Consider the following 12,846-nt stretch of genomic DNA (forward strand, 5'->3'; position numbering starts at 1 on the left):
TATTATATTGAAACATCTTTTTTTATAAATAATGAAAAAGATATAACATTACAAATTTATTTTATATAATTTTATTAAATCAAAACATTCATCATTCATATGACACATTTATCTAATGTACATAAGATGAAATTATTTAATTTTGGAAATAATTCTATTCTAGCCAATCTCTGATGTATTGACACTTTACAGGTGTAACAGGCCCATCATCAAAGCATTGTTTCCTCACCTGTAAAAGAAGAGCATGAACTAAGAAGAAGTGCTTAAACCTTTGATGAATATAAACGCAATATATTTATAATATGCATCTTACTGGACACAGGCCACAAGGAGTTCTAATCAATCCAGGCGAAGTAACTAAAGGCTGGATTGCTCTATATAAATTACTTCCATCTCCCGCAAGTATCCGTTCAACCTTACCATCGTAAACTAAGGTATTTAATATCATTTCCATATTTGTTACAGATAATGTCACCTATAAACATATTAGTAATTTTAGCTTTAGCAAAAAAATTTAAACAGAAAATATGTTTTGATACATTAAAAATATTACCTTGCTAACTCCTAAATCTGAAATAAATTTCCATACATCTTTAGATGAAGCAAATGTCTTGTTTCTCGCATCGATAGGTCCGTTGTTACAAGTTTTTGTTTTTTCTCTCTTTTGTTCCAAAAATCGATAACATTGTTGATTCAATACATCAACGAATTCTGTTTCAAAATCTTGATCTTGATACCATGCACCGCCTGTTACTGATTCATCAGGTTCTAAATTGTACAGCATATACACTTTCTTCTTACTTGCTGCTACAGATTTAACAACTTTAATTAACTTCTTGGTTTCCAAGCTTTTCAAAATCTTTTTTAATTGAGTATGCACCAGATTAGATTTAGATCTTATGTCTCTAATCCATATTCCTTTATTCCCTGCTTCCTCAATAAATCTATATACTATCTTCTCTTCATTATCAGCACCCTTAACAATTTTTGTTGCATCTTTCAAGCGATAGGACAGCGATAGTGATCCTAGTTGTCTATAAAGATCAAAGTATCCTTGCTGTAAAAGCTTATTTATAATTTCAGCTCGTTGATCTGACTGTAGCTCAGGCAGCTCAATAGCCAAGTCTTTGTCAGAAATACCTTTGGATCCGCTTGCTTGTGCCAGAGCAATTATTCTATAAAAATGCAGAGTATGATATTAGGATAGATAATAAAAGAGAAACAAGATTTTATAATAAACATATGATAAAATTAAATCAATGACAATCCAATTGCTTTATTGTTAATTATAATCTTTTATATAATTTCAATACTATTGACATAATTATATAAAAGAGGAAATAATTTAATGTATTAACTTTATATTTGACTGTTGACATGTTTCACATATTTTATGATATTCAAGTTTATAACAGAAATTAAAATTATATTGTATTCTTTCATACCTTTGCTCAATTGTTTCCAACCCATCGAGATTCATGATATTTCGTTCTTGTAAACTGCTGCCTTCCGCTTCCATCGTAAATAAAATAATAATGCTTATCCTTTTTTATGTTTAATGTATTATACACCATGTGGATATATCACATGTATGCAAAATCTTTGTGAAATCTGTGCTCTGGGGCTCGATTCTTGAATTCATTCGCAAGAGAAACGTATGCGCAAATTCGGCTCTTACAGAAAAGTTGCAAGTTGATTGGCTAAAAGCCATGCGATAGCCAATCAACTTGCAACTTTTCTGTAAGAGCCGAATTTGCGTATACGTTTCTCTTGCGAATGAATTCAAGAATCGAGTCCCTGGCCTTAAAATTTTTGTACGTGCAATGGCCTTTAGGTTAAGTTACCGACGAAAGGTAGGGTTAAAGTTAAATTAGAATTAAATGTCATCATTAGATGTCACCACCATTGCTTTTTGAAACCTGGCAAAGTTGCCGCCCATGAACTGCGTTTTGACACTGAATGCATCATCGCTCTCTTCGTTTGATATTCGATGTGAAACGAAGATAGAATGGCCGCGTTCAGCAGAAAAAGCAGCTTTCAACTGTTGTAAAATTCGTGAATCTAATTGGTGTATTCTCTTCATCTTAGCTGAACTTATAAGAGAATACACCAATCAGATTCACGAATTTTACAACAGTTGCAAAGCTGCTTTTTCTGCTGAACGCGGCCAATGATATTTATAATCCTGAAAGCGTTAAAACAAACGCAGCTCATGTCTACTTGCATATTGCCGTCCAGTTTCACATATGATATAAGAAAATATTGGAAAATATAAGATATGACAGCTGTCATACACAATAATACTCAGAAATTTTTAAAAATTATTAAATTATATATACTATTATATATAATTGTTAATTATTATATATATATATAATATCTTATCATGCATCTTTATGAGCAAAATGTAACAAGATTTTTAATCTCTAAATTATTCCACAATCGTTTTTAGTATTTTGCAAAATAATTGCACATTTATATTGTTAATACATATAAGTATTTGCATACCTTTTTTTTCTTTTGATAATAATTTTTTTACATAAAGAGAGAGAAAAACATGTCACACTATATAGAAAGAAGGAAAGAGGATATAAAACAATATTTGCGTATTTTATTTTGTTAAAAACTTATTTTTATTATACAAAAAATATTGCTGCACAATACATTGCATGTTTCTATTTTATATATATATTAGGAACATGTATTGTGCAGCAATATTTTTTGCATAAAAATAAGTTTTTAACCAAATAATATACGCAAATATTTTTTTATCTATTATTATGCGCGCAATATAATTTATTCGAAAATAGATGCAAAATTTTATTGGAAACGAAACGAGTGATATATCTTTGTAACAGAGATCATTCACGTTTCAGAAACTTATTTGTTCAGAAAACTTTATTATTCATTTTTTGTCTTCTTCTTAATGTCCCTGATTAATACTTAACATATTCAGAATTCTTGACAAACCAGTTATCAACCTTGTCGAAATCAATTCTAGTTTGCCTTCTTTTTTTATACATGATATGATAATCGCAGTCATCATACGGCCATGACATCTTCTTTGTTTAAGGAAGCCTCTCATCGTTCTCGTCGTCTATAAATACGAGCAACCGAATACGTTATAGCGTTCAGTTTTGTCGAAATACTTATTGGAGAACGATCCATATTATATAATTTTTTTTCCTAAAATGACTAAATTAGCCATTTGCACATTTATCTATTTCACCGTAACATGCATCGTATTGATTGCGCATGCAACTGATGAAAAATATTCGAACAAGTATGATAATGTCAATGTCGATGCAGTATTGGCTAATTCTCGCTTGAGAAATCAATATGTTCAATGTATATTGGGCACTTCTCCTTGTCGTACAGGATCTGAACGCTTCTTAAAAGGTATTTAATCTTTCCTTTTTCTTGTTTTTTTTTTAATTTAAAATAATGGTCAAAAACATGTCTACGCGGGTCGGTGCATAAATTCTTGCCGATTTTTTTGCCATTTTTTTTTATAGAAATAAAAAAATATATACAACATAAATTAATCAAAGTATTTCCTATTATTTCTTACGACTTTTTTTCATCTTCAAAACCATTTTTTCTTTTTTTAATCAAAACCATTTTTCTCATAAAATTATATTAACGCATGTATACAGGCATCGGCAAGAATTTTTGCTCCGACCTCTAATATAATAATATATTAATTTTGTTAAAGAAACTATTTGTTTATAAAAATTAATTTATTATCTTAACGCGTGCGTATATATATATATATATATATATATGTATCTCGTCAAAATTTATGAAGTAATATTTTTAGGAAATAAATGAAATAATAATATTATATATCTCATCATATTGCTTTAAACTTGTAATAATATTTATTTGTTATTTATTACTTTAATTTTGTTTTTTTAGATACTTTTCCGGAAGCATATATTACAAGATGTAAAAAATGCACGGAAAAACAAGTATATTTCTTTGATGCGATTACTGCATGGTTTACAAAAAATGATCCTGAGTCTTGGAGTCGTGTAGTGCAATTTGTACTTGAAGACTTACGAAACAAAAATGCATAATTATATAGTTATATAATATATATACCATGATAATCTGGACCTAATTAAATTGCAATGATTTATTTTTTGATAAGCTTGATTATATGCCGTGAGAAACTTATTATTATTGGCGAATCGGAACTTTTATTAGGCGAAAATAAACAAAAATAAAAAGTTTACAATATGTATTTATTAATACACTTATGCGTTACATAGATACACATGTAAAACATACACACACACATATATATATGTATATATATATATATATATATATATAAACATATATTGAAAAAACTAAAATAAAGCAAACATTATTCTTCTACTTGTGCTAGAAATTGTTCGAACTTTTCAATATACTCTTTGTTAGGATCGTATTTTTCAAGAAAAACCGCCCAGAGCTCTGGTCTACGATCTTTCAAATGATTGCCTATTTTTCTTGCTGCTTTTCTTTGCTTTAAATTGCATTTTTCGCAAATTGTAGCTACTGCTTCTGGAAGCGCACCTACATGAATAAATTTCATAAAAAAAATAACTTGTAATGTATACGTGTTGCATTATATACATATATATATATATATATATATATATATATATATATATATATATATATATTATTTTAAATATGAGCTGCCATTTTTCTTCTTTCTTATATACCTTATTCTTTTCTCACTTAAACATGCGATTTTCCCATTTTTTTGTTTAAGAAAAATACAGCTCTGTTGCAGAATTACCTCAATAAAGTATTGAAATAAAGTATTGAAATAAAATGCACTTACGTTTAAGGCTGCGTGCATCAGCGGTGCAGGAACCTCTATCAAGAACGCAATCCATATATTGATTTAGAAGACGATCGCTACTAAGAATTGCATCTATGTCCACATTATCATATATATCCGACTTTTCCATCCCTAAAACGAGTCCAGAAAACACGAAACTGAACAGCAATACAAACGTGAGTCTCATCTCTCTTCTGGTCCTTTTTTTCTCACAGCAATCTGTTATTATTCTATGTAAATTATAACAGAGAAATAAGATTAATCCTTTAATTAATCCTTTCATAAACCTTTTCTTAATTATTCCAAATGAAGAAATGTTCGTTAATTTGCTTTTGATAGAACGCAAATAAAAATAGAATAAAATGATGAGATATATATTATTTTGATCGATTTTGAAATAATGATGAAACGATCAATTTTCTCATTATTACACAAATATTTTATAATAACGCTATAACATAATTGAAAAATTTATAATAATATAAGTAGGAATTGCTTAAATTCAATATTTCATTCAAATACACAAAAGAGATTTTTCTAAGATAGAAAAAAGAATAATACAATTCATCATATATTACCTCACCTAAGGTTTTTTTTTAATTGACGGCCGGAGTTCAGTATTCTCACGTAACTAAGCACAATTTTAATTTTTAAGAATAAGATATGATCAGCGTATATGAACGTATTGGACTTTCAACAAAAAGAGAGGCCTTTTATCAAGTTTTTTCATACATATTTATTATCGTTATTCTATCTGGTTTAATTCAATAATTAGCAACAAAACGTGAACTTTTACGTATACAACTTAATACAGATACATATATAATATATATATATATATATATGTATGTTGAATTATGCGCAATCTGCAAAAAACGCGGAATCAATTTATTTATCATGTCACGTATAGGATGTTAAATACGAAATAAAACGTGACGATATGCAATTTTAATATTTTCAGAATGAACTCTACGCATATATTTATGGTGTTCCTTATAACTCTACGCATATATTTATAGTGTTCCTTATATATGATCTCTGATTTCAGATTGATATCTATGTTTTAATAATAATTTTATAATTTATTTTCAATCTTTTGAGTTTGTATAATTTCAAATAAATATATACTTGTAAAAAGAGGGTCGTGGAATTTAAAATAATTAATTGATAAATTTATAGCATTTTTACACACACACACACACACACACACACACATCTTATATCTTTATACATATGTATCTTAAATAAAAAATAGTAAAAATTGTCACAATATAAAAATAAATTTAAAATGTGCAATATATTTTAACCAGGATTAAATATCAAATATTTATTAAATTAGAATTAACACATGTAAAGGAAAGAAATAACAAATTTTAATTTTAATTTTTGTATTTTTGTTACTCCATATTTGTGGAAAATAATTGAGCAAAATATAAAATGTCATTTCTAATAAAAGAGATATTTACAAATAGAGGTGAGATAGCAAATTTAATTGGCTACACCATGCTGTTATTTTATCTATCTTATTCAAATATATGTGTGTGTGAATATAGTATAGTAATACTATATGTATTATTTATAAAAACATAATATTTAAAAAACATTTGCAATTATTTATTTTAATAATAACTGCAGTTTAATTATTATAAATGGATCTGTAAACGATATAATTTATCTTTCGAAAGTACAAATAAATATTTTTTTGTAGCAACAGCACCCATAATAGGAGAACTTTCACAATTTAGGTCCACAATTCTTTGCTTGGCTGTCTTTGCTGCATCGTCAGGTTTTTCGTACAAAAATACATGTCTTGGATGTTCTATTATAGCTATATACGAACCATCTATAAAGGAACAAAAGTATATGTATATTAATATTTTTAATTACGGATATATATATGTATATATAAAGATTTTATTTTAATTACCAGTCGGAGATACACAAAATTTTTTATTAGTTTTACTAGCTTCAACATAGCCAAATCTAGGAAAACTGTGAGTATGTCTTATATCCCATTGAGCATCATCGTCCACATCATCTATTATCCAAACGCAAGCATCGTGATCATGTCTCAGACATACAGCTTGCCCATATTTCCTTTTGCATGTGAAGAGCACATGATTATTGCTTCCCAATCTAGCTAGATGCGTGGTTGTCTGCATAGAAAGATTAATCCTTTGCAAAAAGTTATCCTTTCCTTCTACATCGCACTCTTCTAATTGTTCAGAATTAAACCCTATACAAGGTTGATCTCCTCCAACACTGCTGTTCTGATCTGTACACAAGTGTGCGAGTCTATAAATAAAATGATATTACATATTATTACAATGATATACATATATTATTGTATTATTACATTGCATTGTAATAATACATTTTTTTCATTGTATTGTATTATTATATTATATTGTGACATACATATATACTTTTATTTTGAAAAATTGAAATGAGAGAATTATATGATTATAAGAGATACAAAATATCAAATATAACATTAATATTACTGAAAATGTATAACAATAATATAAAATATAATTATAAAAAATACCTTTCATGAATTTCTGCAGCAAGAGTATCATTGGGTAAACATTCACCTCCTGTATCACCTTTGATTAATTCACTCCACATCAATCCATTTTCATATTTACTTAAATCGATTTGCAACGTGTCGTCTTTCTGCCTCCAAGTTGCCATATTCTCCTCTAATCTATGTTGACACTCTCCTTGTATTAATACTTCATTTTCTATTACAACAGATAATTCTAATAGCTTGACTTGTATTTTAGGTTGTTTATCAATATGTCGTTTAGATATTTTAATCCAAACAGTAAGCGAATTTTCATCTTGTGACCAATAATACTTTGGAGTCTTTATTTGCAAATCAATATTTGACTGTTTTATTTTACTTTCAGATTCTTCTGCAGCTTTTTTCTCGAAATCAATATTATTTTGACAAATGGAGTGCAAATAATTACCATTTTTTTCCACATAGACGTAATCCACAGTGCCTTGTACTTTTAGTAGCTGTTTATCTAAGAAATAAATATTCTTTACCTCATTTTCTATGTATTGCAAGGCATATGATAACAGAGTGAGCTGTGTATATTTCTTTTCATCATTTTGTGAAACAATAGTGCACATAGTTACAATAATCTTCAAGCTTTCTTCTATATATTGCACATTCATGATAACTCCAGGTTCTATAGGACCCAGTGAAAAGACTTTCATATTCTGTTCTGTATTTCCTACTAATATCTCTAGTTTTTCTCCGCCATCAGAAATGACTGAAATTTTATTCAAAGTGAATCCAATTGATGGATTGTATATTAATTTCGACAGGTCTGTGTCTGCAGTATTTAATTTATACATTTGATCCAAAGAATCGTCCTTATCTAAACGCCAAACAATCCAATCTTTATCAATAAACCAACATGACATGTCATACACATTTTTAAATAAATGATTGTGGAATGCAAATAGTCTTGCTTCTAGCCAGGATTCTTGATTATGATTTGGTTCTAATCTGTATACATCTGAAATTTCATTTTTTTCATTAAAGAAAAATCTGGTATTTTTATAAAAAGATGTATATAAAATATATATATCATGCTTTACAATATAGATTATAAAATATAAATTAACATACGATTTTTTAGCTTGATTTCAGAAATTATAGACACAGAATCGGTAGAAAATTGATACTTTTCGAAACATGAGTTCATCAAACTTCTATTAGGACGTAATTCGATTATTTCTGTCATAGTTCTTATTTTATAGTTAATATTAATTTATAATACAATATAAAAGTCAAACGGATAAACTTTTCACAGGAAAACATAACCTAAATCTTATAGCCACGATTATAGTGTCATCTGTTTTCAATCACTTATATTATGATAGAAATATTCCTTCTTTACTTAGTGAAGATATTCTTGCATTACACAATTTTCAGATCAAAAAATAATATAAGCAAATTAATAATATTAATATGGCAAATTTATATAAATATATACATACAATATATATATATATATTGTAATATAACTATATGCAATGTCGTAACTAGCTTTTTATATGCCCTGGGCAAGGTTTTATTTTTGAGCCCCTTAATTTTTTGGGGGGAAAAATAATAATAAAGCAAAAATGATATAACAATTGTTTATAAATAATTTTTGTGTATACAAGAAATAAAATAAGAAATTTAAAATTTGCAAATATTATATTTGAACAATTTTTTGTTCAGTTTTATTTCAAGGCCTCCTCTTCGTTCTGGGCCCTGGGCCTGTGCCCCTGTTGCCCCTGCCTAGTTACGGCACTGACTATATGTGCTTCTATGTGAATATATATATGTATAAATAATAAGATATACATATATATTTCACATTATTACATTATAGCGCATACACACATCATAAATTAATACTTTATTTAAATAAAGCAATAAATAAGATTTAAAAAAGAAACTTTTTTGTTTAAAATTTCTCCATTAAAGAAAATGTTATGTATAAATTTTAGACAACAATCTATAAAATATTTACATTTTGTATTGTGTATGCCAAAATACATATATAATGAATATGTAATAATAAAATATATAATGAATATATATATATATATATATATATATATATGGAAATGTGATGTATATTGTGTAACGCTAAAGTTTTAAATCACTTTATTCATCTATCAAAAGATAAAAGCAAAAATTTTTTTGTTCTGCTTTTTCAATCAAATGTTTCAACTTTTTGTGACATCAAAGTGCATCCATAATTTAAAGATTTCTTAATTTAAATCACACATTTCAAATAACACGATGTATATAAAAAATAATTTTATTAAATATCAGTACTTTTACAGTATATGATCAGTATAAAACTTTATATATCTTAACTATATATCTAAATATAATTTATATATGTCTAAAAAATATTGTATATAAATTATAAAAGATATCAAAACAATTTTGATAAAAAGATAACATTTTCTTATTAAAATATTTAATTTGTATATAAAAATATATCTATAATTATTCTATATTTATATATTAATATAACTGATTCAATATAAATTTTAATATTTAATAGTTTAATAAAATATCTCTGCTTCATAAAAAATTCTCTTCATAAACTCTAGCTTCTTCTTTATATAACTTTGTTTAGTACATATAAAATAAACGTTAAAATAAACGTAAAATAAAAGTTCATTTATAATTAAAAATCACCTATCGCAACAATAATGTTAGATAAGGCTTTTCTTGCATCGCTTTCTTTAAACACATTCAAGACTTCCATAGCTTTTTGTGAATGTTCCTTTATGAGTTCTTTAGTTAATCCAATACCTGGACCAGCTGCAACAATCTCAAGTACCTATACACAAAACATTATTCATATATTTATTGGTTCATTAAATATAAATTTAGGAAACACAAATTTAATTTGATTATACTCAAATTATATTTATCTTACCTTTAAATAGTCGACATTTTCAACTGATTGTAATCCCTTGTCAAACTCAATTAAAATTGATGGATCATGTTCAACATGAAACATAATTGGAGCAGCGCACAAATTATGCAAGATTTCTTTGTCTTTATTGATGCATAAACTCAAGTCCAAGGAAGCCTATAAAAATATTATTGCATTGAATTTTTATATCATCAAAAAACAAAACTTAAAACCTCCAAAATTATTTTAAAAATGCACAAACATTTAATGCATATTTTCTCAAATTATATTACCTGCCAAGCTAAAGCTAGATGTTTGCCAAACTTATAACCTTCCTCTTGAATTTCTTTGCTATGTCCAGCTAACTTCAATGTGCCTTGACAGCTTCTTCCGAGCAATGATCCAGCACCATAAACATTTAGAAGCGTCCATTCTGCAAGTGCGTAACCCTTAGGATTTTCTATATAGGATGGTATTGATGGTATGGGAAAATTTTGATTATCTCTGCATGTTACAAATTCTGCTTGACATAAATCTTTTACTGCAGATGATATTAAGAACACAAGCTAAAAAAAAATAATTTTTTTAGGTCTCTCTCTCTCTCTCTCTCTCTCTATATGTATATATATCTTAAATTATAAAAAAATAAAAAGTTGCATTTCCTATTCCTCACCTCTTCTCTTTTTTTTCTTATAATTAATGCACTTAAACAATCTATATAAAAATCTATATAAAATCTTATATACAAAAAAAAATAAATATATATATACTTACATCCTGATTCCTGAGAGATGCTAATTCAACACAACTATTACTAAGTAAGTAATCCCCACATAACAATGCTATTTTATTGCCAACAGTCATATTGTTCAATTCTGAGGATTCCATAGATAGAGATTCATCTGTATTTATATTTATCAGCCCTCTATGTATCAAATTGCTAATGCGTATCATCTCTATAATTTCAGCTAATGCTCTTTGACTAAAATATGTTTACATAGTTCAGACTAATTTCTTTTTTTTTCGTGAAAAATAATAGTAATGTATATTATAAGAGTATGTATGTTTATATAATCAACAGTATTGAAATTATTATACCTATGTAATACGCCTGCAGCTTTATCTTCTTCTATTGGCTTTGCATTCAAATGGCCGGCAGCTTTGGAGATTAACAGCACAATAAGGCCAAATGCGTGTGTATTACGTCCATTATAAATAATGTTTCTGTTGTTGGAAAAATATAAATATTATTTTTATTCTAAAAAAAAACATTATGCCATGATACTCACTTAGCTGTTTTCAATAAAGGATGATTAGATCCAACCAATTTCCTCAAGTGCAATGCAACATTTGCAATTTCATCGCTCAATAGCCATCTTAAACTTAAGAAAGATGTTGGATATCCAACAATCTTTTCTGCCTCCGACATAGTTTTATTCCAGTCTGTTTTCTGATTCGCTGTCACTTTGTTTTCAGCTTGATTAACATTATTAAAATAAAACTTATTTTGCATCGAAGTACAAATTGTTCTCTGGGATTGCAAAATCTCCGATTTCCGCAGAAATATAGACACAGGAGTGCTTCTCCAAATTCTAAATATAGTTGTGTTTGCAGACATTGTCTTTATTTTATTGAAGAACTATTAGTTTCCTATAATAGACATTTATAAAAATATATTATTTAGTCAATGATTGTTCCCAAAATTATGATGCAGGATTTTAATACTATTTTAACAGGGCACAGTTGGATTATAAAACTTTTATCAAAAGAGAAAGATGTTAAAAGTAAATTAAAAATAGAACGAAATTGAACAGAACTTGATCAAGATCACAGTATAAACTAGAATGTAAATAGTATAACTGAGAAACTACATACTTAATAGAATAAGTGTGTCACATCAAAACTTTCTTTCTCTCTTCTGACCTAACTTTCGAAAACTTTCTCACACAATTGAATCTCACATATAATATTCGTGAGATTATTTTTTCTATTCAAAATATATATTTTAACTTTTAAAAGTCATCCTTATTCCCTCTGCTTTAGCATAACGTTCAATTAATATTTATGAAATATCTTCGAATTTCTTATCATAATTTCTTTCGAGCGTGAATAACTAAATTTTTTTTTTATGTATAAAAGATAAAATAACGGAACATAGAATCATCGTGTAAATGAAATTAACATATTTTGAATTTTATTATGCTAGAAGACTCACCAATTAACTGAACGCGAATTAAATTAAATTATAGAAACAGATACACGCTGTATGTCATGTATATAATTTGACAATTTGACGTTCAAATCGAGCTCGGAAAGATATCTTCCTACGTCGATATTTGATGCACTTGTGAAACATATGTCAAATGCTGCACTTCGAAATCGGGACAAAAGAAGCGAAGATTTCATTTGTAACGTCAAATTCACAGATTTATATATCCTTGGGAGTCGGAACAACGTCACCAATTTCAAGTCGCGGTCGCGGTCGCGGTCGCGGCGGTCGCACAACTGCGCAACGCATCGGAATCGGAATTCGGGGCGCGGAGTGGGGGCTAGGTGGTGGGGGTG

The 12,846-nt window shown here is 27.7% G+C and overlaps 5 protein-coding genes across 7 annotated transcripts; 1 reads left to right on the forward strand and 4 right to left on the reverse strand.

Moving 5' to 3' along the window:
- Nucleotides 1–55: 55 nt before the first annotated feature.
- Nucleotides 56–1,734, reverse strand: Polr3f (RNA polymerase III subunit F). Its single transcript, XM_083047633.1, has 4 exons — nt 1,446–1,734; nt 554–1,175; nt 314–475; nt 56–229 (listed from the first exon to the last, which is right to left on the reverse strand). Exons 1-4 carry the CDS (start codon nt 1,517–1,519, stop codon nt 155–157), a joined length of 933 nt encoding a protein of 310 aa, XP_082903759.1. The 5' UTR covers nt 1,520–1,734; the 3' UTR covers nt 56–154.
- Nucleotides 313–4,308, forward strand: LOC145941526 (ejaculatory bulb-specific protein 3-like). The gene is made up of 3 exons (XM_083047639.1): nt 313–434; nt 3,074–3,399; nt 3,919–4,308. The coding sequence occupies exons 2-3, from the start codon at nt 3,192–3,194 to the stop codon at nt 4,077–4,079; spliced, it is 369 nt and encodes a 122-aa protein (XP_082903765.1). The 5' UTR covers nt 313–434; nt 3,074–3,191; the 3' UTR covers nt 4,080–4,308.
- On the reverse strand, nt 4,289–5,522 carry LOC145941525 (allergen Tha p 1-like). 2 transcript variants are annotated; one of them, XM_083047637.1, is made up of 3 exons: nt 5,421–5,522; nt 4,838–5,067; nt 4,289–4,563 (listed from the first exon to the last, which is right to left on the reverse strand). In XM_083047637.1, exons 2-3 carry the CDS (start codon nt 5,022–5,024, stop codon nt 4,373–4,375), a joined length of 378 nt encoding a protein of 125 aa, XP_082903763.1. In that variant the 5' UTR covers nt 5,025–5,067; nt 5,421–5,522; the 3' UTR covers nt 4,289–4,372. The 2 variants fall into 2 exon arrangements, with proteins under 2 accessions (XP_082903763.1, XP_082903764.1); XM_083047638.1 differs by having other exon boundaries at nt 5,416–5,522.
- A 738-nt stretch (nt 5,523–6,260) lies between these two features.
- On the reverse strand, nt 6,261–8,680 carry LOC145942001 (nudC domain-containing protein 1). The gene is made up of 4 exons (XM_083048452.1): nt 8,484–8,680; nt 7,386–8,370; nt 6,765–7,132; nt 6,261–6,680 (listed from the first exon to the last, which is right to left on the reverse strand). The coding sequence occupies exons 1-4, from the start codon at nt 8,596–8,598 to the stop codon at nt 6,481–6,483; spliced, it is 1,668 nt and encodes a 555-aa protein (XP_082904578.1). The 5' UTR covers nt 8,599–8,680; the 3' UTR covers nt 6,261–6,480.
- Nucleotides 8,681–9,896: 1,216 nt separating this feature from the next.
- Nucleotides 9,897–12,806, reverse strand: Pdss2 (Decaprenyl diphosphate synthase subunit 2). 2 transcript variants are annotated; one of them, XM_083048377.1, is made up of 7 exons: nt 12,497–12,806; nt 11,571–11,931; nt 11,380–11,505; nt 11,056–11,263; nt 10,575–10,847; nt 10,303–10,458; nt 9,897–10,203 (listed from the first exon to the last, which is right to left on the reverse strand). In XM_083048377.1, the coding sequence occupies exons 2-7, from the start codon at nt 11,897–11,899 to the stop codon at nt 10,048–10,050; spliced, it is 1,248 nt and encodes a 415-aa protein (XP_082904503.1). In that variant the 5' UTR covers nt 11,900–11,931; nt 12,497–12,806; the 3' UTR covers nt 9,897–10,047. The 2 variants fall into 2 exon arrangements, with proteins under 2 accessions (XP_082904503.1, XP_082904504.1); XM_083048378.1 differs by lacking the exon at nt 12,497–12,806 and adding an exon at nt 12,157–12,463.
- Between the last annotated feature and the right edge of the window lie 40 nt (nt 12,807–12,846).

This window comes from Prenolepis imparis, unplaced genomic scaffold (assembly GCF_030444845.1).
Source record: "Prenolepis imparis isolate NDT839.2.m4 unplaced genomic scaffold, iyPreImpa1.0 SCAF_10, whole genome shotgun sequence".
In the NCBI taxonomy this organism is placed as follows: domain Eukaryota; kingdom Metazoa; phylum Arthropoda; class Insecta; order Hymenoptera; family Formicidae; genus Prenolepis; species Prenolepis imparis.

What these genes read in the sequence shown, in the direction of transcription:
- Polr3f (XM_083047633.1), bottom strand. Translation starts at nt 1,519, where the DNA reads ATGGAAGCGGAAGGCAGCAGTTTACAAGAACGAAATATCATGAATCTC. An exon ending in CAGATTTAGGAGTTAGCAAG is followed by an intron (nt 476 to 553) that starts GTAATATTTTTA and finishes ATATGTTTATAG; the next exon opens with GTGACATTATCTGTAACAAA. An exon ending in CTCCTTGTGGCCTGTGTCCA is followed by an intron (nt 230 to 313) that starts GTAAGATGCATA and finishes CTTCTTTTACAG; the next exon opens with GTGAGGAAACAATGCTTTGA.
- LOC145941526 (XM_083047639.1), top strand. Translation starts at nt 3,192, where the DNA reads ATGACTAAATTAGCCATTTGCACATTTATCTATTTCACCGTAACATGC. An exon ending in ATCTGAACGCTTCTTAAAAG is followed by an intron (nt 3,400 to 3,918) that starts GTATTTAATCTT and finishes TTGTTTTTTTAG; the next exon opens with ATACTTTTCCGGAAGCATAT.
- LOC145941525 (XM_083047637.1), bottom strand. Translation starts at nt 5,024, where the DNA reads ATGAGACTCACGTTTGTATTGCTGTTCAGTTTCGTGTTTTCTGGACTC. An exon ending in TGATGCACGCAGCCTTAAAC is followed by an intron (nt 4,564 to 4,837) that starts GTAAGTGCATTT and finishes TTATTCATGTAG; the next exon opens with GTGCGCTTCCAGAAGCAGTA.
- LOC145942001 (XM_083048452.1), bottom strand. Translation starts at nt 8,598, where the DNA reads ATGACAGAAATAATCGAATTACGTCCTAATAGAAGTTTGATGAACTCA. An exon ending in TGAAATCAAGCTAAAAAATC is followed by an intron (nt 8,371 to 8,483) that starts GTATGTTAATTT and finishes ATGAAATTTCAG; the next exon opens with ATGTATACAGATTAGAACCA. An exon ending in GCTGCAGAAATTCATGAAAG is followed by an intron (nt 7,133 to 7,385) that starts GTATTTTTTATA and finishes TTTTATTTATAG; the next exon opens with ACTCGCACACTTGTGTACAG.
- Pdss2 (XM_083048377.1), bottom strand. Translation starts at nt 11,899, where the DNA reads ATGTCTGCAAACACAACTATATTTAGAATTTGGAGAAGCACTCCTGTG. An exon ending in CCTTTATTGAAAACAGCTAA is followed by an intron (nt 11,506 to 11,570) that starts GTGAGTATCATG and finishes TTCCAACAACAG; the next exon opens with AAACATTATTTATAATGGAC. An exon ending in ATCTAGCTTTAGCTTGGCAG is followed by an intron (nt 10,459 to 10,574) that starts GTAATATAATTT and finishes ATATTTTTATAG; the next exon opens with GCTTCCTTGGACTTGAGTTT.